We start from the raw sequence: 26,254 nt of genomic DNA on the forward strand, positions 1-26,254 counted from the left end.
AAAAGAATAAAGAAATCATATAATGCAAGAGTAAAATCGACCTTTTTCTAGACATTTATACAACATTGCATACTATCCAGGTAAAAAATCATAATTAGCATTTCATGCTTGCTTGAGAAATGAATCTAAACTTACAAAGACATAGAAGAATAAACGAACAAAGACAGAGAGAGCATGGAAAATCGATTTTCAGGGATCTGCCACTTGAGTCATGTTGATCCATCTGAATTTGATACAGATTCTCCTCCATTCATATTCTTCGTCTCTTTCAGAAGGGGAGAAACCAATTTCCATACTGATTGAAAAGAAAGGTGGCACCATTAGTTCAACTCCATGAAGTTTGAATATAAAATATAGATGGATAAGAAAAATCACACTAATGGTAATGGGAAAGCAGCTTTTAACATTCTAATAATTAATATATCACAAGTTAAGAAATTTCATTAATGCATGCAAAGAAGAAATACACATACCACACTGCTACCATACAATGCAGTTTTTGACCTTTTTACAATGCATTGGACATTTAAGACTTCAATCCATATACTTTTTTTGTAGTCGAAGTTGAATATCAAAAAACTTTCAATAGTAGGGAAACCGGAACAATACCAGTAAACTAAAAGGCGATATCAGCTGAAACAAATCTGTTTAGTAAACTTCTTTTCCTCTTTTCATTTTTCTTGTTGCCGGATTCTTATAAAGTGTGACAGTGAATGTACTAGTTTTCTATGACTACTATATATTTATTGAATTAGTTAGCTAATTGTGGCTAGAAAAGAATTGACCCAGCTGATACCAGAAGAAATTTTATCCTAGAATGCTTAAGATGTCACTTTGTGAAGTTTGTATCCAGATACTCATGCAGCTTGATTGGGTACTTTTGCTAGGTTTGAGATGTGTTCATGCAACGTAGTGAAAATAGAGCTATGTCCATGCAATATGCTCATGTATGAACGCTAAATGAATAAGGTGAAATATTGTGACTTTAATTTTTTTCCAAGGAAGAAATTTCAAGTCTCCAAACCAACGTTTTCTTACATGAAATTGCAGGATTCTGCCAGTACATCAATTAAATTAAATGGGAAAAAATACTTATGGAATTTTCAAATGGTAATTTTTTGGCTAGATTTTTATGACAGATATTGGTTGAAAGTTAATTAGAAGTCACTGCTCTCATGATCTACACATTGTTTAATGATCTTAAGATTGTTCTTAACTTTACTGATATTTTAATGGCTACCGACCTCACTCTGTTTGACAGGTCAATGGACTCCTATTAGTAACAAAAATATGCTGAGTCAATTGACGCTCATCCAGTGATTCAAAAAGCGGACCGCCTAGCGCCTAGGCAGTCCAAAAGGCTTGGGCGCATCGCCCAGGCCAAGGCGGCCAATCTGGGCGGCAGTCCTTGGGCGGCCGCCTAGGCGGTAAGGAACCTGCCTAGGTGAGCACCCAGCCCAGGGCGGCTGCCTAGGATCAACGCCCTGCCTAGGTGGTACGGAACCCGCCTAGGCGGCCGCCCCACTCAGAGGTAGAAATTTTTTTTTTTTAAAGTTGATAAAAATTGATCAAAACATCAACCATTGATATTAGATTTAATTTTTGATGTTTATAAATCTATTGGGGGGTTTTTTAGAAGATTTTGAGTCCTTAGAAGCATATTTGACTCGCCATCCTGTTTGGATTCGACTGGGCTGCCCAGGTTCTGGGCACCCGCCTAGGCGCTGGGTGGCCTGTACCCCCTAGCCCGCTTAGGACCCGCCTAACACTTTTTGAAGCTATGTGCTCGCCTATATGAACTTGAGTAGGAAAATTCAGGTCATCAGCAAATGAGATTATCAATCCAAGAGTTTGAGCACTTGGTGCTTTTGACTCCACAGAATGATGTGGAACACAAACATCTTATTGCATTGTGAAATGAAGATCAATGTGGAAGCTAAGGCTAGTGAGTTAATTGTGTAGTCCTTGGAATTGCCTCACAGATTGAAAACATCTGAGCATCAGTGCTCCAAGGAAGTCTAATTGCTTCTTCTCAGACATCATGTTTTGGTAATGCAAAATGGCATACTTATGGAGTAAGAAAATAGATTGCTAAGCACTTGTAAAGAATTTTGACAAGTCATTGATGATTGTCTCGGTATGAGAAAAATACATTAGCTGATTTGTGTTTCTCAAGTTTTGGATCATTAGCTCTAATGCATCGCATCATATGGCTAGTGAGTACTGATTGTTCCACTTGAATAAAACTTCAGTTATTCATGCAAGGAGAATATCAGTACAGTAGGTGGCAGCTCTCTTGAAAATTTGGGATTTAGTTCTTTTTGTGTTCAATGGTCTTGATAAAATTACTTCACTATCTAAAGCTTTTCTGTGTTTTTAAATTGACCATGGACCTTACTTCTATTGGACAGCATGGTGACAACAACTATCAAAGTTTCTACTTATAATCATATGTTCCAGGAAACCACCAAATAAAAATCATTTTTCCAAATCTAGACTAGAATCCAGCGGGTGATACATGACAAGTGCGAAATTCAAGATCTAGGACCCAAAAACAAAATACGATTTCATGAAAAATGATTTTGTCTTGTCCTTTTGCCATGTGTTATGGTTATTCATCGACAGTTGCAGAGCTTTCGTTACTCTTGGACCAATTTTACAAGCTTTAACCATGATATTCAAGATATCAAACCAAGTAATCTTGAATGAAAGATTACCAATAGGGGCTTGACCTCATTACATATTCACAGACAAGAAAGAAGACACAAAAAGGCGAAACGAGCAGCGGAGTGCGTTCGTGACTCATTGACGATGATGGCTTCACTAGAGGTAGGACGGCTGAGCAGCTCGTAGAGCACTTGAGTTTTTTGGGTCTTTTGTGATGGTTTGAAGGTTGAGGAGGACAATCCGAACTGATTTTAGAAAGGAGCAAAGTACAATTGCAAGGGCATTTTAAATATTTTAGATATTCAACCAAAATGCATCAATAATCTAGAATTAAGGGTTTTTATGTGCTTCTTAGTTAACTCTGACTTATTAGTTTGAAACATCTAAGCTGAAGTGGAAAGCTTTGCTATCCAAGTCTCCTGTAATCAAAAGCCACTTCACTACTATAGGTTGAGACCACAAATACATTATCTAAGATTCTTTATTTACAGTTTCTGCCATTTGCTTTAATAACCAACAAGTCATGAATTTGTTGTTGAAGATGATCTTGTGGGCAATATCATTTGTCAAAGCATTTGTGAGGTGTACTCTAATTATGAAAAATGGAATAACAGATAAGATATAATTTTTAACAAACAGAAGTTAACAGCAGATTGTATACGACAAAATTCATATTGTAACGCATGTACTTTGGATAATTTAATTTTAAGAAAATATGTTATGTTTCTTTCACTTACAGTAGATGCTGGCAGCAAACCACTCATTGACGATTTTAACCCAGGTACTAGCCCAACCAACATCTATACTCCACCTGATTATAAATATCCATATATGTTATGATGATTTTGAAGCACAAGAGGAAAGCATAAGTAAACATAACACTAGCTACCCAACATAAGTTATCTTGATCACACAAACAAGTTTCTTACTTTTGCGTTGAGTGGTCTAGATCCCAATTGATCAATAACATCGAAAAGTACATAGCACCCAAAGAAAATACAATGTGGAAAAACCCATAATTATAAGGTATGCTGTCTTCCGACTGGATTCCAACCTTGCGAAACTGCATATATATCACACAAATACATGAGCAAAGGTATCAATATGTTCCATTGTTGCATTATATATTTCAGAAGCATTATAAAATTTAGAAAATTGAGAAGGAGATTATAACACTGTGACAATTTGAAGCATGGTTTATCCTTATGAGAAACTCAACTTCACCTGAAATGATTGTGAATCGATCCCTGTGGAAAAAGTCGCCATGACTATTGCAGAAATAGCAATTAGGAAGCTCTGAAATTTAGAGACACAAGGTATGAAAAAAAAAAGGAGATTTAGTACAACTTAACACAATCATCAAGTGTTCATAAAATACTGAGAAAACTTCAGCAACTGACATTTAGGATAGCAATGGAAAGAATTTTTATGAAAATAGGTTTAGATGCAAATGTTTCAATGTCACTATCAACTTACAAGTACAGTGGTCCAATCATTGCTTACAACCATTTCTTTCCGCATGCTGCATTGTTGAGCGTCAGGTTCACTGTTGATCCAAGTTTCACATCCAAGGAGCCAAGGCATTAGGAGAACTAACTCAGGGTAAAAAGTTATTTCTCGAAGGACTATTGTCTAAAATATTCCATCACTTTTATGCAGCAGTTGTCCACAATCCTTTGAAATTGGAGTACAACGTATGCTTTTAAAAAGAGTCAATCATATAATATTTCATTTACGAGCATTACACTGCACCAAATAGAACCAAGGAACAAACTAGGTGTACTGAGGTTTTAAAAATCGACAAACCGGACCAGAACTGGCGGGTTTGGATCGGAATCATTAGAGCCAGTCTGGTTTTGCCTAAATATCGAGAACCAGCAGGCTGGTTCTTTGACAGAACTGGCCACCAGTGAATCTGTCATAGAACTGCTCCCACTTTATTCTTTAATATTTTCTTTCATTTTTTTTTGTTCCCTACTTCTTTTTAATTTTTTATTCGTTGGTTCACTAGGTTGCGGAGGGTCAATCTGGGTCATTGAACCGTGTTTTCAAATCATGAGTTGTATAGTTCTTATAGTAACATGTGAATACCTCCTTATAGCAGACCAACACAAGAAGACAATGTATGCCCCCATAATTCCAGAAGACAAAAGACCTGTGTTAACCTGCGATGAGCATCCCAGAAGGAATAAATAAAATAAATATTGTGTGAAATCTATACATTGCAAAAAGTAGAAAACTACATTCCATAACCTTCTATTTATTGGTATATTAAGGATTAGACATTGAAATTAATGCTATAGCCTTCTTTTTTTTTCTGGGTGAGTACAAAAAATTTTGGGTAGGTAGTGCTACATCCTTCTTCAAGGCCATACTACCTAAGAGTCCATACTAACAAATGATCTAGAATTGCCCTTTTTTGTTTTACTTGATACAATATAAAACATTCCTCTTCATATTAAATTGATAATACCAGTTATGCCAATTCAAGTGTTAAATGATTCACGATATCCCATCAGGAAATATTCAATGGCCTGAACATAGAACTTTCACTTCACTTCATTGAAGGCAACATAATATATTAAGAACCTCTTACTATTACATTTGCAAAGAAGTTATCTAATAAAATCGAAATCTTGAATTTTTGCACTATAATCAAATAATTCTTTTAATGAATAATGCATGAGACAAACATATAAAACCCAAGAAAACAAAATTCCACAGTACCGAGCATGCAAAGCTCCAAGCAGTATGATAGAAAATAAATTCCAGATTTATTGTTTGCTAAATGGGAAGAATTACACACACAGGAGAAATGAAGCGGGAAAAGCTAGAAAATGAATCTACTAGTCTGCAAATGTAAGAAATAGATAAAATAACATACCTTTGAATGTAAGGCCACTATCATCATTACAAGAAGTAAAACAATCGTCCAAGAGATAAAAAATATGTTGATGGGACAGGCTGTTCCTCGAACGTATTTCAAAAACATCACTAGGATTCCACAAATAGCAGCAATGTAGGCAACGGTAGATAAGAATAACCCAAAGAAGTAGCTGTAAACAAAGAAACAACACCAACATATTTATAATAGACGAAAGAATTGAGGGTAACATCTTTGTTAAAAAATACTACAAGGTTGAATCCAATTAGGAATTTATTTCTGCGCATTAAAAATATAGATTGAATTAACTTGCTCAAACACATAGAAAATATGAACATTGTTTAAGACCATTGAAAATGGTAAGTTAGGAAATTAATTTAAGTTGTTACAGAGAGAGGATATCGAGATATTAGAATATGGTCCATATAATTACACTTTCATTAGGAGTTTGAGATGTATATTTACAAGTAGCTGAATACTATATTTAACGGTACCAAAAAATTACTTCACAGAGTTTGGCTACTTCACTTCAACAAAAACTAGCTACACTGATGAGACAAAAATAAAATTTATCTTTTTTATGATGACTTCAAGGACACAAGGTCTTTGTACAAACTGAAATGTACCATAAGATTAAATTTCTCAAGCTATTAACTGTAAAAGAAAAAGACTAAAATTATTAAATAAAAGAGCAGTACTACCCTTTAGAGTAACAGTTCTTACACATGGTTCGCACTTGATATGATATCACATACATATGATCCCAAATCTACTACATCACTGATCTAAAGTTTGGACAAGAAGAAAATGGGAATTGGGGAAGAGTAATATGAACGACACAATGTCTTGAGATTTTTTGAATTGTACTGAGCAGAGTGGTTAACTACTTATGTTCAAAATTCAGATGCATAATTTTGTTCTTTTGGGAGAAGTCCAAAGATTCTAGGACATGCGGCTGTTTAAGAACACGTCTTTAAGGCTTTAGTTACCACATGAAGATCCAAATATTTCATTCTGGATATGAAAAGCTCAACTACACTACTTACATTTACAGGTTTGAGCCTAGAATGACTCAAGGGTTTTGTGGTTCTAGTCATAAGACATCGTCATCATCATTCGAGCCTTATCCCAACTATTTGGGGTCAGGTACATAAATCATGTTCTGCTATTCTACTCTATCAAGGGCCATAGCCTAAGCAAGACCATAAGTTGCCATTCCGCCATTTTGTTCTATGTTCTAGTCATGGAACATGATTATGGCAAATGAATTAAAGGATGGTTCGATTTTTCAGGTGCATCTATCCTTCTCGCAAATTAAATAATCAATACAAGAAGATCAACACATATAAGAGATGGTGAACAAATATAATAGTGCACATTTGTTCCAATTGAGCATTGTAAATAAAGTATGTCAGCACCATTACATGGAAAACCGTCCAAACCTTTGCTTCAATTTCTCATTACGCATCCAGTAACTATCGCACCAGTTGATAAATTGTATCACACTTACAAGCTGGACTACTAGGAAAACCCTGAAACATGAGAATAACAAATATGATCCTTGCCACAGTTTCATCTTTTAGAAATTTTTAATGTCATCAAATTCTTAAATAATATTACGTCCCGTCTGGAAAGAAGACCGAAGCATAGTACAAATTTAAAAGGATTTGTAAATTTATAGTCTATATTTGTACCATAATACAAGTTATCTTATGCTAAGAAGTCTCGCTCCAACCATACAGAGTATAGCTATAAGTACAAGGTAGAGACAACATGATTTTGCAAGAAAAAATGTAAATAATGAAAGCTGAATTAAATTAAAAAAGTTGATGCTTGGAAATCTGGATTAACTTATGTTGAAAATTAACTTTTAAAAAATTCTTCAGAGAAAAACTGTGAAAAGTTGTAGGAACAGAGAGGAACAACAAATCAAGATGGACAATTGAGTATCCCTAATATTTGAAAAATCAATGGAGACACTAACAGATTCATGAGCTTTAGAGATTAATGGAAAACATACCCGGCCCCAAATCGAGCAACTTCTCCTGCAACCAAGAAAATTACCATTCATTATGTATGGCATTAATTTTCAAATGGTCACTAGTGAGATTGGCTTTAAAGGGACAATATACCATTATACAAATTAATACAACAAAGGGGCATCAGGCATCAATTTCGGATGACAGACAGTAGAGACTAGCTGTACCAGGGTAAGTATCACCATGGACCACTTTACAGTTAATATCCATCATCAATTTGGCAAGAATAGATGGTGGATGCCCCATGGATTAAGGTGTAACATATATAGATTAACAATCGATTTTCAAGATGGGTAAGTATAGCAAGACAATAGCATGTACACTTGATATTTTAAACTTCAGGTTTGAACTCAACAATTTAATGTACTGCTACCATACCATATAAGTGAATTGAAGCTGAGGGAATAAAGAATGAAGCCAACAATGATGCGATCAACAGGATACATTTCAAACTCCACCACCCAGTATGCCAGAAGTTGCATGATTCATGGAACTTTGTTATCCTAAATGTGGTTATGAACATAAAAAAGAAAAATATCTGAACCTCTGTCAAGGAAGAGATTCCATACACTAAATCTGTCATGAAATTGAAGCCTCTAGTGCTTACTATTAATATTATTGCCTCATAAAGATACAAAACATCCTAAGCTTATGCGGAGAACTCCTTCAGCGTGCAAACATTCCTCTCCACCTTGGCATCCTTTAAGGTCTGCCACACAAAGAAAAAAATCCATTATCAAAACATCTCATAGGCCTGGGCCGTCAAAACTCAAAATTGAGCAAAAGACGTAAAAGTTCAAATGAGATCAAGGGAGAAGACCAGTTGTGCACATGAGAATGCCACTGACAAAGGAACGAGTGAGTGCACAAAAAAAAAATACAAATATTTTCTCCAACGGAATAAAATTACAAATATTAAGACTTCCCTTCAAATTAATATATGGCAATCACAAATCAATAAATTTTGGGACTAACAGCTCATATCCCAAAAGAAAAATCTAAAATTGAAGGATTTGGGCACAATAAATTACTATTTATACTCAATAAAGTGATAGAGAAGGAAAGCATTACAGACTCTAGACATGCCAACCTCAAAGCAGTGAAAAGATTGAAATTCTTCTTGTTGAAGGTACATATATAAATTTCTTTTGTGAACATACATGTGCATCGGGATAAGTGAAGGGTTATATCTGGATTTTGTACTGCTGATTAATAATATGTGCATGAGAATTCCATATCCTATAGTAGGGTTTCTATGCTATTACCATTGCTAGACTCAAAACACTTGGGATCAGAAACCATGACCTCTATGTTTATGCCTGTAGATTATCATGTTTCTACAATGGAAATCAGTCTAATGAATATTATCAGCATCAGTAAACAAAAAGGAAATAATCTGTGAGACCCAGTAGCTAATATGCCCCTTTAGATAATTGCAAAGACAGAGCACAACATCCAAGCAAGTCCTTCATGGTTAAACAAAATACAAAAGCCAACAAGTCATAAGGAAAAAAATACTTAAAAAGGAATTGATCTCAAATTCGTCACAAGAAATACTGTAATGATACAAAACTTGAAAGTGATCAATACAACATATCCTCAAATATGCAATCTGTGCAAAGATGCTTTTATTAGTTATTAACTCATTAGCAAGTTTTAAAGCAATCAGTGCAAAACTGCATCAATTGTAAAACTGCGCTACTTGTACAAGCTTTTGAAATCAAAATAGTAAAATTGTATTAGCGTCTTTCAAATTTGATAAGCAATGGTAGCCAGAAACAGCTGGGGAGCGCAGGAGAATCCTTAATATCGCATAGAGAAAAATGCCCAATGTAAAAAATCCTGACACCTAATATTTCATTAGCCTTACTTATGTACCTGTAATCCAGACTTTTTAAGGATACCCATATTCATTTTCCTATCAGTTAAATACAATTTCCAGAAAAGGGCCATCTACAGTGAAATGACAAAGTAAAATCTCCCTCATTGCTCCAGGGGAAGTGACAAAGCTCCCTTACCAAATTTCATAAAAGTTACACAGATATGATACGAGAACCAAAGTTTACAATGCAAATTTTTCAGCTACCAAGCTTAACTGTTCAAACAAACCATGTTTATAGCACAGAGAAACAAATGAAAATAATAAAAAAGACAAATAAAAGATGGTGAGAAAAGGGGACCAAAAACTTTTCCTAAAATAATGGCATAAGAAAGTAAACAGAAAGCAAAGGAACATACATCGAAGTTCAGTGAGGATTCCATCACCATAGTCCCGAAAAAACCAAGCCAATAGGTTTGTCAAAAGGAATATAAACCCATATACATATCGAGCTCTCAGTGATGCCTTCCTTTCTGCTGGATAATTAACAGAGTCGGGCTGAGCCAGAGATTGTTCCCATGAAACCAACTCCAAGTTCCTTCCATTTCCTTTGTCAACTTCCTTTTTTGACTCACTCATTCTGCCAAATCAAAGAAACTAATATAGCTAATAACCCAAATTTCAACAAATTGTAGTTGGTTATTTCTCTCTGTTGAGAAATCTATTGTTACACCATGACATTTGCAACTCATTACTTAGTCATATAACCATAGATTTATTTTGATTGAAGCCTCAATTTATACTAGACAAACCAGACTTGAAAATGGATTAGAGAAAACAAATATGCAGACTCATCCAGAAGAGATTTTTCAAAGACCAGTAATTGTTACAACTATGTGCCAACGGAATGACTGCCCAGTACTCCACAATTCAATATATGGAAATGGGATTACATGTCAAGAACTTTAAGCTGAAACATACCCACCTTTTAAATAATACCCACCAAAAATAGTAGAAAGAGAGACCCAACAACTAATTTAGCCTCAGAGAGAGAGAGAGAGAGAGAGAGAGAAATGCAGGTCCAACCAGCAGAGGAAATTCAAAGAATTGTGAAGTTAAATGAAACTCTTATGACCGACAATCAATGTGAAAACTGGAATGGACAAAAAGAATGCAGGTCCAACCAGCAGAGGAAATTCAAAGAATTGTGAAGTTAAATGAAACTGTTAGGACTGACAATGAATGTGAAAAATGGAATGAAAAAGAAGATCCAATAAAAGAGTAAAAAGAGATAATCCTTTCTTTGTGAAATATTAAAAGAACCAACGTACATTTATGAATGATGTGATGGTGTAGAACTGGATTAGCAAGTTTTCTTGTTTTGCTGCAACTCAACAAGCATACCCAGTGAAGCAGCTTTTATTGTTTTTGCATTCTTGTTTTGAATCCTATTGCCTGCTCTTTTTGTTGTCTCCCGTTGTTTATGAAGTGTTTAATACTTTAATGTAAGCTAAGAACTTGGAATGGCAAAATATAAAGCCAACAGTTTTCCTTAAAATTTCGGAAATACCCCCTGAAATGATAATCATGTCCCCGAATATGCTGTACTGTACTCAATGATAAAACTCAAAAAGACAAATAGGTATCGTATTGTTTGATCGGTGATCGTTGGATCAGTGATTTGTATTGGGTATGAATCCAATCGTATAAGTGATCCAAACAATGCTATTAAATAAATATAAAAAGTTAAAATATGAGTTTATGAGGTGGCGATTTAAAGGACCTATGGAGATATTAGATAAGCTTACTAAAAAAACAAAACAAAAAGGAAATAATAATTCTATTTGGGGGAATTGAACCAAGACCCACACTATCCCAACACCAGTTCGGTCCCAACTGATTCTCAACTGGATTATTGATCCGGATCGAAAATTATTGGGTTTTAAAATCCTTATTTTAAAATGGTGGTGTTGGCTAAGTCTAGGCTTAAATATGAAGACAACCGCTTGAAATCGATGGCGGGTTGGTCCGGGTCTAGAGACTTTTCAAACTAGCCCATTTTCACCTATTCATCTTTTCTCAAGGTTACTGCAAAACCTTTTCGCCAAAAATTAGACATTTGACATCATCTTTATCATAGATTTTTTTCAACTACTAAGGGTTGGCTAAACAAATCTTGCTCCACTATTATGCTTTTCCAAAGGTCATACTTCAATGAGATCATAAATCCATGTATATTTTCTCACTACTTCCACCACGTCCATTTGGGCACTACCTCTTTCTTTTTTTTAGTTTTCCACTTGAATTAACTCACATAAAAAATCAGCCGTTTGATATACTCATTTGTAATAGTTTTGTTGGTGGCTATTTAGTAGGGTAGTCCAAGTATTAAAACAAGGAAAATTGTTTAATGCGGGCTAGACCGCATGACTACATATGCGATCCAAAGAGTGTACAACATCCATCTTAAAGATAAAACAAGTAGATGTTCTATCTAAAACAAAGAAAAATAATGGTCCAAATGTTTTCTTACTATAATTATGATTTTTAATTTTTTAAATTTATTTATTTATTCATATTCATGATCTCCATATTAGACATTACATATCCTTAAAAATTAAGTCAAAAAATCATTCTCAAAACTAGATTTATTAAGAGGCTCACATGGCCGCATAGAAGCGAGGTCCTTCAAACAATGATTCCACGCACATTAATAAAAAAAAGTGTAATTAATAAAGAGTCAACAAAATTCAGAAAAAAAAAAAAAAAAAAGTCAACAAAGCTACGACCCGTTTTTGGCAGTAATATTGTGAAAATATGGCGTAATGATACTTTTGATAATTCACATTGAACCGGAGCGGATTTCGTCCCGCCATTTTACGAAGATAGTAAGATGCTCTTTGAGATTAAGCAGTCAGAGAGTAGACGACAAAGATGAAAGGAAAGAGGGAGAGCCCACCCTACTCTCTATATGTCACAAGAACTCTTGAGAGAGAAAGAGCCCACCTAGAGAGAGAGCCCACACTACAAAAAGCATACCATACTGAGAAGAACTCTAGAGAGAGAAAGAGAGAGGGAGAGCCCACCCTAGAGAGAAGAAGGGCCCACCCTAGAGAGAGAAAAGAGAGAGAGAGAGAGAGGCCAGTCCGTTTTGGAGTGTGTGTATGAGAACGCCGTTCACCGCGTTTGTGGATAGGTTGTTGGGGTTAGGTTTCACGCGTTTGAATAAAGAGACCGTTGGAGTGTCTTGCACTATCATGTTGAAGTGGGCCACAAGTCAAAAAAAAAAAAAAAATCCGAGATATTCTACTGTCGTAGGAGTAGAATATCTGTTTACTCACTAGCGAGTTTAAAAAGCCGAGAGATAATCGACTATTACTTCCTCATGTAAAACCCCACCTAGAACAAGTTTTAGGGATCTCGAGAGTTAAATTAAGAAACCAAGCTCTCTTATGTAAATGTAAATGTAGGGATCTAGTGAGGAATTGGGATGGAAATGTAGTTTTTACTTATGCAGATCCTCTTGGAGAGAAAACAGTAAACTATGTTGAATTCTTGTTCTCTTTCAGAGTTTAAAACTGTTTGTAGGAAGAAATTTAGTTCCATTTTATATTGTTGAAGGTGATTCGTTAAATATCATTAAATAGTGTAATGGGGAGCAGAAGTCGTCTTGGGAGTTGAGATTTCTCTTTTGTGCATGTTTATTGGGATGCCAATGTGTTGGCGGATTTTCTTGCTAAGGGTGGCAAGTTTTTAATAGAGACATTTGTCTCTGATTCTGTAATATCCTTCTAATTTCTCTATAATAAAATTATTGACTTCCGATAAAAAAAAAAAATTTCTTATCTAAATGGTGGTGGCGGAGTCCTTTCTTTAAAGATCAGTTATGGTTTAAAGTTTTGACTGCAAAACATGGAATAGATAAACAGGGCATGTGGCTAGGAGTTGGTAGGGGTGGAAATGCATCTTTCGTTTGGAGATCTATTGCTCTTTGCAAACCTTTCATCGATAGAAATATTAGATGGATAGTTGGTGACGGATCTCACATCTCCTTTTGGCACCATAAGTGGGTTGGGGACTGTACTTGGAAACTCTTATTTCATGACTTATTTGAGAAGGTAACAAATGCCAAGGTTGTTGATATTTATGAAGGAGTGGGGGATCATGTTTTCTGGAATGAGCTTACCGTATAACAAGCTAAGTGATAATCATATTGTGCAACTATCTTCTCTCTTGGAAATGTTGAAATGGGTTGACATTCCGATTGCCTCGGATGATGCCTCGGATGATGAGGTTATATAGGAGGAGGGAAGTGATGGTGTGTTTTCAGTTAAGTCTTGCTACAGACTTATCTTTTATGATCGGTGGAGGAGGGCAATGTCACAGTTGTCTCAAATATAGAAATGGCCGGTATCTCATAAAGTTCAAAATTTTATTTGGCTTGCAGCACAAGATACGATTCTCACTATTGATAATCTTATCAAGAGAGAGAAAATTCTTCTAAACATTTGTTTGATGTGTAAGGAAGACGCGGAATCTAGGCCTCACCTTTTTCTTTATTGCCATTTTGCTGCGAGAATTTGGCATTGGTTTTTGGTTGTGATGGGTATTAGCATGCTTCTGCCTCAAAATGTGGCTGGTATTGCAACAAACCTTTCCATATCTAGTATACCAGAGGTCGAGAAGCTATTTGGAAGATAGCTAGGGGTGTATTTATGTGGGAAATTTGATTGGAACTTAATAAACGTACTTTTGAAGGAGAGTGCCTTCCTTTGAAAGGATCCTTCTAAAAATCAAACATTCCCTATAGCGTCAACAAAAGAAGGATGGAGAATATCATAGGTGGATGTTCTAATACATCTTTACAATTTGATTTCTTTGAGACCGGCAAGGATCAGGCCTAAGATCGTGTGGTGTCCACCTCCGCCTGGTATGATAAAGTTAAATTTTGATAGGAGTTCACAAGAAAATCCTGGGGTGATAGGTATTGGGGGAGTTGTTTGTGATTCCAATGGTGTTGTTCTTCTCTCATTCGCAGATCCAATTGAAGAAGCCACTACTAATTTTGCTGAAATGGCAGCTCTTCTACAAGATTTAAAATTTCTTCATTCTAATTTTTGGGGCAGACCTTGTGTTGTTGAGGGAGATTCGCAGAATGCTATCAAATGGTGTAAAAAGGAGATGAGGGTTTTTTGGAAACTCAAATCTCTTTGGCTTCAAATCCTTAGTTTCTACATGTTTTTAGGGAAGCTAATTGCTTAGTTGATTCCCTTGCCAAAGGGGGTGCATCTCTTTCTTCGCTTTTTGTTTTGATGGTGTAATCACGTTTGGGTAACCACTTTTTTATTAATATTTATGATCTTCGTCAAAAAAAAAAAAAGGTATATAATCTCTTCAATCCATTGATTAACTAACCTCAATAAAAAAAAATAAGAAAACGTTCCTAATTGTATCATCTGTGCACTTAAAAAAGACCATATCTCGATATTGAATAGAGATCATCCAATTTTTAGATAGTGAGATCTAAGTGTTAGAAAACTCAATTTATTTTTATTTTTATTTTTATTTTTTTGAGAATAGTCATCTCGTAATACTTAAGTGGTTCCAGGAAAAGGGCTAGGGTCATAGTGGTAGCATCCCCACACCTAGTCCCCACATTGTGGTTTCAATTCCCACTACCAACACCACCCCACTAATACATTAAAAAAGTTAGCTGCTAATCTATTTGAAAAAACCAAGTAGGGGCATATGTCTTTCCCATTGAATTATCCAATACTAATAATAATAATAATAATGGTTCCCAAAATAGGTAGGGGCATATGTCTTTCCCACTGAATTACCCAACAATAATAATAATAGTTCCCAAAATTTCAAATTGAAAGAATCCTTCCAAGTAGGTCTTTGAATTAAACCAAAAAAAAAAATTAACGGTTCCCAAAATTTCAGATTGAAAGAATCCTTCCAAGTAGGTCTTCTAACCGAGGGAGTAGTTTAATTATACTTCTGAGGAAGCACAGTTTGTATGCTCTAAAAAAATAAGAGTTAATTACGTACGGACCCTATATAAGTAGGAAAAATACGGTATGCTCCTTTTATATGCAAATATTACAACCAAGGTCAGTAAACCCAAATTTTATTTATTTTTTGACAAAATTAGCCTTCGGTCCGAAGATATCATCCTCATACTGCATTTTATTTTATTATTATTATTATTTTCCATTAGTAGGGCAGTGCCCAAAGGCTTGGGGCACTTCCCAGGTGGTCAAATGTTTAAATCCTTGGACCGCCCTGACAGTTCATTTTTTTTAAGTCTAGAGAGTAGTATGAGGTTCCCATCCTGAAATCGAAATTTTAAAAGAAATAGCGGTCCGAGGATGGGGACCGCAGACTGCCCTGACAGTTCATTTTTTTAAGTCTAGAGAGTGGTCTGAGGTCCCCATCCTCCGACCGAAATGCTAAAAGAAATAGCAGTCCAAGGATGGGGACCTTGGACTGGCATGGCAGTTCAGTTTTTTAAAGAAAGAAGTGGTCCGAGGATTTGAACCTTAGACTGCCTGGAAAGTGCCCCAAACCTTTGGGCACTGCCCTACCAATGAAAAATAATAATAATTAAAATACGGTCTGAAGATGGCATCCTCAGACCGATGGGTAATTTTGTCAAAAAAATGTTGTGTTGCCCAACCTTGGTTGTAATTTCGGGTTGAGAGAGAGAGAGAGGACGGGTAGAGAGATAGAGAGAGGGGGATGAGTAGAGAGAAAGAAGGGGCAAGTAAAGAGAGAGGGTGGGTAGAGAGAGATAGTTCGGGTAGAGAGAAAGTAAAAGAGAGATAGAGTTTAAGGGGAGAGAGATAGAGAGAAAGAGACAGAGAGGAGGAGATATGGCTATTGAAATGTGTAGATTAGCTCCAAACATTTAGACTTTCTGATTGGGGGTAGAAGCTAGAAAAAATAGTTACTGAGAGGTGGGTGTGATACTAAAAATACTTGGGGGTAGGACAATATGATAAAGAAACCCTATATAAGAAAGAAGGGGTGCGGTTTGTATAGAGCCGAGGCTCTAAACAATCAAATTGGAGCCCACTTTCAAATAGTGTTGAGAAATATGGTTTCCATGCTGGAAAGTTTTGTGATAGCCTTAAATTATAATTTCATCTTTAGTTATAAAATTTAAATCTTCAAAAATAGTGTAGATTGAGCAGATCTATGAAAACTTGAAAATCTTGAAAATTGAGGGTCTTAAAATGCGTTACAAGATGCACTATTTCCAAAACTTGAAATCCATTTTGTTTCTCATGTCCATGTATCATGTGCATGTATCTTGATGTCGAGATGATCAATTTGATGATATTTGAGCATCAAAACGAGCTCTTCTAATGAATTTTGAGGTACGCTCTAAGTTGATTGTTTAGAGCCTAGGCTTTATATAAACTTTTCCCAAGAAGACAAAGTCTTTTAGCCTATTCCTATGGGAACCTACTTCTGTCTGAACCTATTTTAGAGAGAGCATAGTGACCTTGTAATTAATGGTTTCATAGTGTACAATCCCATACTTTTAATAGACTGCATATAGACCTAATGGTCGATAAGAAGTAATATAGACCTATTGAAAGATAGGTGACTTACCCAAACTTAAAATTGACTACAATGATCCTCCACATCATAGAAAACCCAAAAGAGTAACAAACTAAAAGGAGGAGAATATATACGTACTAATATATGTAGTAATGAGGTAACAGAATCTCAGATAATAACATTTGAAGAAATAACGTCATGAGACTGAACCAAGATTGTTTAATTTGGTCAAATCCATGTGTAGATCACTCCTAAGTATGTCTTTTACCCTATAAAGTGTATACTATAGTCTTGTGGGAGCATACTATACACGCTCTTATCTATTTTTATACTTTGGGTGATAAGTAGATAAAAGTTGTTTTTTTTTTTTTGGGTGAGTCATGGTAGTGTCCCCTACCCTTGGTAGGAATTAAGCATAGAACATAGCGTTTGACGAGCTTTGCAAATCGTCAAACGCTAACCAATTAAGCCCAAGCTCTTTTCCTAGATAAGTAGATAAAAGTTAATGATAAGCATAGCTTATAATACACTTACTCCCTAGGGTTAAAGAATAACTTAGGATGATTTTTTTTTTTTTTTTTTTATAAAATCTAAAATTGTATGATCCATTTGTGATGAGCCCATGTAAGTCGATATAGTAATTAGTGAGTACTTCCCGATATTGTTCTCTAGACATATGCAAATCGGCCTAGGCTGTCGATCCTCCCCTTCCGGTTTATTTTTCTCCAATACTGGGTGTGTTCACTAAGGATCGCCACATCTTGGATGAGACTTTAAGTCTTTGGGTTTGATCTCAAGTTGGATAGGGAAAAAGCTTATGATCGTATGGAATGAAAAATTATGGACGAGGTCATGAAGTTTACTGGGTTCGATGGGAAGTGAAGTTAGATCATGGGTGCATTGCTCCTTATCTCTTGGTGCTCATAACTGGCAATCCTGTGGGACACGTTCCATCATCATGGGGCCTTTGATCCCCTTCCCCTTCCTCTTGGCAATCATGGGAGAATTCTTTAGCGACTTCATTTCCAATGTTTAAAATGAAAACCTCCCATGAGGTTTCTCTTCATCAGTGGAGGGTGTCCTAGATCCCACCTACAAGATGTTGATGACACACTGGACAACTCATGGTTGTTTCTAAGGTGTTTTGAGCTATCGATAGGCGTCCAGTAAACCTCGCTAGGATTAAGATGATGGGGGGTTATGACGAGAGAGAGAGAGAGAGAGAGAGAGATTTCGAGGAGAGCGAAAGTACCAGAGGGAAAGAGGTGGAGAAGAGATTTTAGAGGCAACAGAGTAGAGAGAGAGAGTACTGAGCACCTGAAGAATGCAAAGAGAGAGTACCAGAATGCACATGTATTATGCACTAATACATGTTATAGGGAGGTTTTGAAATTACAGTTTGGAGAGAGGGGACTGATACCAAGTAAGAAAAACCATAATGTTGAGGAAGGGAAGCTATGTAGCAGTGATGAAGATGGCTTCAAGGGTGCTTGGTTCACTGCAATTGCGACGAAAATGGTGAGTGACGATGAGAAGGAACCATTGGTTGGTCAGAAATAAGCCTTGTGAGTGATGATGAGAAGGAACCATTGGTTGAAACTGTGGAGATTGTCAATGAGAGGCCATTGCCTCCCATTCCTAGTAAACCACATGGTCCCAAGTATGTTGTATATTTTAGGAACCCTCGCGAAGAGATAATTTTTTAGTTCAATCAGTTGAGGGTTGATCAAGATTTTATTGATGGCCATGGCTTCACAGGTATGCCCTCACTCTTTTCCCTTTTAAGCCCCTCTTAATGTTATACATTGCCTTCATTTTCTTCATCCTCTCTCTCTCATTAGGGATTAGGCATGCAAGGTTCATAATCATTTCTCTCTCTACAAGTGCTGGCTTGCAATCTCTCTTTGGGCTGTGAAGGTCTCTCTTCTTTCTCTGTATCTCTTTCTTTAGTTTGGATTTCCAACAAAATGAATGCGCTCTTCTTCTTTCCTTCTATATTCCAATTTTTGCAGCAAAACAAAGTCATTGTTCTTTCTCTTTCCTACTCATCGAGGGCTCAAGCCTATAGGCTTTTAAACACTGTTTCCACACTCCGGCAGAGTTACTTGGACGTGACGGAGAGTTACTTGGACATGACGGAGGTGAGTTTGCCCCAAGTGCATTGTACAATGAGAGAACACATACTTTCTTTCTCTCTAAATCACACTGCTCAAAAAAGTTCCCTGCCTTTCTCTCTCTCTAAAAACAGTGCATGGCCACCTTCTTTCTCTCTCAAAACAGGGCAAAAGCTTTGCAAATCATCCATCTCATCAGATTTTGGGCTCTGATTTGAAGGAGCAAAGGCTCTTAAAAGTGTGGCTTTTAAAGGTAAGGACTCTGAGTTGGTCTAGATTGGTTTGGCCTAACATCAAATTCCTGGGACTCGAGGACGAGCCCTGTGGCGGTTTAGGCATTGCCTGACCATTTGCAGTGGTAGATGGAAGCTTGTTGGGAGTATCTAGGGTTTGTTTTTAGGCTTAGAAGGGCCACTACATCATTTGTTGCAGAGGTGAAATGGAGAGGGACGGTGGACTGTGAGAAGGACCTCTACAAGTTAAATGGAGAGAGAGAAGGTGGATTCTCTCTAATTGAAGTTGACTCCACCGAGTTTAAAGCCTTACCTTGGTGGGAAGGCGGCATCTCGCCGACCACATAAGCCCCCTAAAAACATTTAGATAATTTTTTTAAAAAAAATTACAATGGAAATGATCAATATATTGTTTTGAGATGAATTTCTAGATGATTTCAATAGTTTTTAGGATGATTTGTGATCTTTCGGAATTTGTTTCCTTTATTTAATTTTTCTAAAATGGTCTAGTAAGGGTAAGGTCTTTAAATTTTCTTTTAACCCTCCCAAGCCTAGGTAAAAGAAATGAGTTGCGTTAAGTTGGCAGCCATTGTAAAACTTCGTCACATGTTATCATGAATCGTGAACCTATATTATGTTTTGATCTTACTAAAGATATAGCTTTTGACAGAGAAGAATGGAAGAACAAGATTCATGTAGTCAACCCCAAATCATTGGGATAAAGCTTTGGAGTTGCTCGAAAGTTCCATTTGCTTAGATGAGACATGGTTTACGCCCCAAGAGTGGAGGTTTGGGCATTCGCAAACTAAAATTCATGAAGGAGGCTCTACTTTGTAAATGGTGGTGAAGGAGTGTCCAGCGTTCAAACCAGCTTTGGTTTCAAGTTTTAGCTTCCAAATATAGTAGGGATAGGTTTGGCATGTGGTTAGAAGGAGGCCAGCTCAGTGTAGCCTCATTTATGTGGAGGCTTACAGGTGTAGGTCTATGATTGCTAGCCAGTTCCATTGGAATATGGGGAATGGTGCCTCCGTTTCTTTTTGGCACCATAAGTGGTTAGAAGATGTCCCACTGAAGCTAAACTACCCTGACCTTTTCGCAAAGGTTCTTTTAGCGAATGCCATGGTTGCTGATTTGGTTGAGTGTATAGGCTCCAACGTTGTTTGGAATATTTCCTTTCCGTATAATCGTCTTTCTGGTGAGGCTTTCAATGAATGGCTTCATCTGTTGGCGTTATTGGAGCAGGTTTACATCTCTCCTGGCCACCTTGACGAACTCATTTGGAAACTTGAATACAATGGTATTTTTTCGGTCAAGTCTTGTTATAGGTTGTTTTTCCATGACAAATGGCGTTGGTCTCTACCTACAGCAGCCAAAGTTTGGAAATGGCACATCCCCCATAAGGTGCAGATTTTTCTATAGCTTGCCATCCAAAATAAGACTTTGACTATCAGCAATTTGATAAAGAGAGGTAAATTGTTACTAAATAGCTATCTGATGTGCAAAATGGACGAGGAAATGGGTAATCACCTTTTCATTCATTGTCGGGTAGCCTCCAAAATCTGGTATTGGTTTTTTGGATTACTTGGGATTCACGCCCCCATTCCTATGACAGTTGTGGATATAGTGTCTCAACTCGCTTTTCCTCATTTACCGGCCAGTGGCTGTACGGTCTGGCAAATTGCTAGAGGGGCGGTGTTTTGGGAAATATGGAAAGAGTTTTGAGGGGGTAAATCTCTCGGATGCCCGGCTGCTCGACAATATCAAGCTCCTTATGGCATTGGTTATCAGTCACCAAGGTGGGGTGGGGCCTTTCTCTCTCAGATGTTATACTAAATCTACCTAATCTTTTCCTAGTGGGTAAAATCAAGATGAGACCTCGGAGCTTTTGGTCACCACCAGGGGAGGGGTATCTCAAATTGAACTTTGATGGTAGTGTGCTAAGCAATCCTGGTTTGGTTGGTATTGGGGGGTCTTGCGCAATAGTTTGGGGGAGATTATCTTCTCATATGCTGCCCCCTCAACACAGCCACAGCTAATCATGCAGAGCTTTGTGTCGTTATTGCAAGGTTTAAAATTTTTCGTCTTTAAAAACCTTGGTTGTAACTGTATTATTGAAGGTGACTCCTTAAATATGATTGGCTCGTACAAGAAGGAACGACGTATCCCCTGGAAGCTTAGGTCTACTTGGATGGAAATCGTAGAGCTATTGGCCTCCCTCTCGGTTTCTTTTTCTCATGTGTAGCGCAAGGCTAATTCTTTGGCTGATTCCCTTGCTAAAGGCGGGGCTTTTTTGCCTTCTCTATTGTTCTCTTCCGATGTAATATCTTTTGATTAGCCACTTTAATAAAATTTTGGAACCTTTGTCAAAAAAAAAATGATGATCTAAAATTTTATGATCCACCTAAAAGGGTGCGGTTTGTATAGAGCCTAAGCTCTAAACAATCAAATTAGAGCCTACCATCAAATAGTGTTAAAAAACTTAAAAATAGTGTAGATTGACAAATCAATGAAAACTTAAAAATCTTGAAAATTGACGGTCCAAAAATGCATTACAAAAATATACTATTTTCGAAACTTGAAATCTCTTATTTTTTTTCATATCCATGCATCTTAATGTCGAGATGATCAATTTAAAGATATTTGGGCATCAAAACAACCTCTTCTAATGAAATTTTTGAGGTAAGCTCAAATTTGATTGTTTAGAGCCTCCACTCTATATAAACTTTTCCCCCACCTAAATTACCATCTGATGATTTTAAAAAGAAAGAAATTTTGAGGTCTTAAATACTTCAAATTACAATACAATTATTTTAAAAAGAAGAAATTTTGAATTCTTAAATACTTATTATTTTTATTTTATTTTTAAGTGAGAAAAGAAGTTGTAACCACCTTTTCCTGGAGAGGAATGAGAGGCAAGCACATTCCTCAAAATCAAAGGTGGAATCCATGTAGGGAGCTTCATGAGAAGGGGAGAGGGGAATAAGCTCTCTCTCTTCACTCGTCGTGCTGCCACTAAAGCAAGAGCAATTAAGGAGTTAGGGATTCGAACCCCAAACCTATTGGTTGAATTAAAGGGTAGAGTGCCACCAGTTTAGAAACTTGAAGATATTAAGAACTCGTGCTGTAAATTTTGTACCCCTAATGTACACGAAGCAATTGCCTTCGAATGTTGAAACTTCAACAGGTAGAAGTATTGTTGAAGGGAAATCTACATGGCAGTTTGTGATAGAAATCCTCAATGAGCAAATTTCCTTTTTATAGATTATCAAAATATCCTTGGATGAAAATAAAAATTAAAGATAATGAAAATTTGTCCAAATTTACTCAAAAGGAAAATTGTTTCATGTAGGCTGGACCGCATTTCTACATATGCACTCCCGAAAGTGTAAAGCATCCATTTTAAAAATGGATGCAAGTAGATGTTCCATCTAATGTAAACTAACAGTCCAAATGTTCTTATACTAGAATTATTATTTCTAGTTTTTAAAATTTATTTATTTATTTTATATTCATGATTACATGTCTTTAAAAATTAAGTCTTAAAATCCATCTCAAATGTATTTCTACATATGCAGGATTGGTTGCATAGAAACCAGGTCCTACGCAAATGTTTAACTCTTGAACATTTGGGAAAGTATATAATGAGACTATTAACCTTTGGTACAAGGAGGTTACAATTGATCTTAACCACTAGATGTTGGTTTTCTGAGCTTTATTAAATTATATAAAAAAACTGGGTAAGATTAAATAGCTCGTGGAAATTTTTTATGAATTTCCAAAAAATTAAAAATAACCCCTTTCTAAAAGAAGCCCCTCACTGTGCAATAAATGACCAAAAAGCCCATGATTTTTTGTTTTATGAAATAAATAGCCCATCATCCTCAGATCTTGACTGTGCTGAAGCCTGGTTTCTTTACCAGGCCCATTTCCCCTATAACTCCCCTAACCTTAGCTACTTCGTCCCATCTACCAGCCATGGCATAAGTGTTCGACAAAAGCGCATAATAGCCACAATGCTGCGGTGCCAGCCTCGAAAGTTTTTCACTTGCAATCTCTCCCACCTCAACTTTCCCATTCATCCTACAACCACCAAGCAGAGCACCCCAAGCACTCTCCAACTTCAGCCTCTCTCCGATCTCCATCATCATCTCATAAGCTTCCTCGACCTTACCTGCTCGAGAAAACATGTCAACCATGCAGCCAAGATGCTCTGAACTAGGATGAATTCCATACTTTTCTATCATAATTCTGAAATATTTACACCCTTCTTTGATCAAACCTGAGTGGCTACAAGCTGATAATAGGTTCACGAAGGTGATAGAATCAGGGACATAGCCATCATTTTCCGCATTCTCCATAAGATGACATGCTTCTTTACCATATCCATGAATTCCACAGGCGGCTATCATCACATTCCAGGAGCTTGTTTCTCTCACTGGACCAAACTGATTAAAGAGATGGTGGGCTGAATTGAATGACCCACATTTTGCATACATGTCCATGAGAGAGTTAGTGACGAAGTTATCGCACTGAAACCCACATTTAAGCACTTGGGTATGGATTGATTCACCCAGTCTTAGGTCCCCAGATCTTGCACAGGCTTGCAGGACTCCAATAATGGCAATGGAGGCTTGTTCATGCTGATTTTCATATCTCATTTCGTTAAAAAGCTCAAAAGTTTCTATGGGCAAACCGACTTTTGCATTTCCAAAAATGATTGTGTTATAAGAAACACAGTTTTTCTCATGCATGTTATTGAATAAAACTTTTGCAATTTCCAACCTCCCCCATTTCACATACATGTCCAGCAAGGCATTGCTAACACATAGGCTTAAGGCCATTGAATTCCTCCGAAGAATGAAGCTGTGGATTGACAAACCAAGTCTTGAAGACCCCAAAACAGAACAAGCTTGTAGGATGGCAGTTACAGTAACTGAATCAGGCATATGCCCACTTTGTAGCATCTGATTGAAAAGTCGCAGGCCATCAGAAGCTTGACAATTTAGAACAAACCCAAAAATCATGGCATTCCAAGATGCTAAAGTTGGGTTATCAAGAATCATGAACAACTCGAAACCAGACTCAATGTCCAAGCATTTTGCATACATATCGATAATAACAGTAGCCAATACAAAATCTGAATTTAAATCAAATCCTTGCTTGATAATGAAGCCGTGGATGCATTGGCCTAGCTGCAAATCTCCAAGTCCTATATAAGCAGGAAGTACATTGGCCATGGTTATACAATCAGGTCTCAGGTATGTGTCTTGAAGCATGAGATGGAAGAGCTCCAAAGCTTCGATTTCATACCCATTTTGACAATAACCAGCAATCAGTGAATTCCACGAAACCAAACTTTTATCATGCAATTCCTCAAAAACCTTAGTTGCATAGTCCACTCTAGAGCACTTGGCATACATGTCCATTATCGAAGTTTTGATCCAAACATTTGATAAGAAACCCAAGCCAGTGAGGTGGGCATGGAGGCTTGCACCTGAATCCAAGTTCCTTGATAATCCACATGCTTGAACCAGACCCAACAGGGTCACTTCATTGAAAACCCAAGTTTTCTCTCTCTTCATACTGACAAAAACACCCAGAGCTTCCGTTCCAAACCCATTTTGGCAAAAACCAGAAATCATGGCATTCCAAGAAACTAAATCTCTCTCACCCATGTTATCAAACACTTTCTCTGCTATATCAATTCTCCCCCACTTTGCATACATTGAAATCAATGAATTACACACTGAGGTTTCAGGAACCAAACCATTTCTCAAAACATAACCATGTATTGACATTCCTTCTCTGAAGTACCGTAACTCTGCAGAAGACTGAAGGGCACTCTTAACAGCAAAAGAACATGGTGAAAACCCCAAACCTACCATTCTATTAAACACCATTAAAGCTTCTTCTTCAAAACCATTCAACCCGAATCCCCTGATGATCACATTATAAGAAACAGAGTCTTCAACAGTCATTTCATCAAAAACTTGGACTGCATGTTGAATTCTTCCACAATTTGAGTACATGGCCATGAGAGAGTTACCCACATTGGTTAACCCACAAAACCCAAGTTTTATTACGAGGCCATGGATGCCTGAACCATGGTATGAGCATAGAAGGCCAGAAGAGGCCTTGAGAACCAGTGGAAAAGTGAAAATATCTGGTCTTGTTGGGGTAAATAGGAGATTTCTGAAGAGAGAGAGAGCTTCCCAATAAAACCCGTTCCTCGTGAACCCTCTGATGAGAGAATTCCATGAAAAGATAGTCTTTTGGTATAGGGTTTTGAAGAGAAATTGAGCTGTTTCAATGGAGTTGTGAGAGGAGTAGGAGGAGATGAGAGCGGTGCAGAAGAAGGGGTCTTGTTGGTGGCCAGTGGTTATGAGGTGAGAGTGGAGTTGTTTGAGGGTGGAGAGAGAAGATGGAGATGGGAAGTGCGAGGTGAGACAAGTTGTTGGGTGGGGCGGCCTGTTGGTATCCAGTGTTGTAGGCTAAGCGTTTGCAATCTGGGCACAAACCCATATGAGCGAGAGAAGCTCTTCTCCGGAAAGTTAGGCCATTACCCAGCGTGCCCCACCGTACCCATCAACCGGGGGTTTTGTATGGGTGGGGGTATCCAGAGATGGGTTACGGGAGAAAGAGAGAGAGATGGTTTGGGGGGAGAGCGAACCGGAGAGAGAAGGGTTGAGAGAGGTTCTTAGATCGGGGAGAAAGGCCATGGTGGTTCGGAGGGATAGCATATAGCTTTAGTTATTTCAAACAAAAACAGCTGTTGTGTTTTGTACTTTATAAATCCTATCTGTATTCATATTATCGGATAGAGGTAACTTAAAAAAAAACAAAAAAACAAAAAACAGAGCAACAAGGGCGGCGCTGATACAAACATGATTCTATTTTGTAAAGGTCCCTTAATATAGCTTGTACAT

General features: G+C 37.1%; 2 protein-coding genes across 5 annotated transcripts; both read right to left on the minus strand.

Annotated features, from left to right (window-relative positions):
- Positions 1-20: 20 nt before the first annotated feature.
- On the minus strand, positions 21-10,894 carry LOC18444012 (Serinc-domain containing serine and sphingolipid biosynthesis protein). 4 transcript variants are annotated; one of them, XM_088871274.1, is made up of 12 exons: positions 10,741-10,894; positions 9,829-10,049; positions 8,198-8,299; positions 7,572-7,596; positions 6,994-7,083; positions 5,552-5,723; positions 4,759-4,832; positions 4,144-4,213; positions 3,892-3,963; positions 3,597-3,730; positions 3,405-3,478; positions 21-295 (listed from the first exon to the last, which is right to left on the minus strand). In XM_088871274.1, exons 5-12 carry the CDS (start codon positions 7,017-7,019, stop codon positions 210-212), a joined length of 708 nt encoding a protein of 235 aa, XP_088727400.1. In that variant the 5' UTR covers positions 7,020-7,083; positions 7,572-7,596; positions 8,198-8,299; positions 9,829-10,049; positions 10,741-10,894; the 3' UTR covers positions 21-209. The 4 variants fall into 4 exon arrangements, with proteins under 4 accessions (XP_088727400.1, XP_088727399.1, XP_011627076.2 ...); XM_088871273.1 differs by having other exon boundaries at positions 6,976-7,083; positions 10,741-10,885; XM_011628774.3 differs by lacking the exons at positions 8,198-8,299; positions 9,829-10,049; positions 10,741-10,894 and adding an exon at positions 7,969-8,124.
- A 12,263-nt stretch (positions 10,895-23,157) lies between these two features.
- Positions 23,158-26,207, minus strand: LOC18444010 (pentatricopeptide repeat-containing protein At4g04370). Its single transcript, XM_088872863.1, has one exon. It carries the CDS (start codon positions 25,361-25,363, stop codon positions 23,210-23,212), a length of 2,154 nt encoding a protein of 717 aa, XP_088728989.1. The 5' UTR covers positions 25,364-26,207; the 3' UTR covers positions 23,158-23,209.
- Between the last annotated feature and the right edge of the window lie 47 nt (positions 26,208-26,254).

Source organism: Amborella trichopoda, chromosome 7 (genome assembly GCF_054954075.1).
Source record: "Amborella trichopoda isolate Santa Cruz 75 chromosome 7, AtrichopodaSantaCruz75HAP2 v2.0, whole genome shotgun sequence".
Lineage (NCBI taxonomy): Eukaryota > Viridiplantae > Streptophyta > Magnoliopsida > Amborellales > Amborellaceae > Amborella > Amborella trichopoda.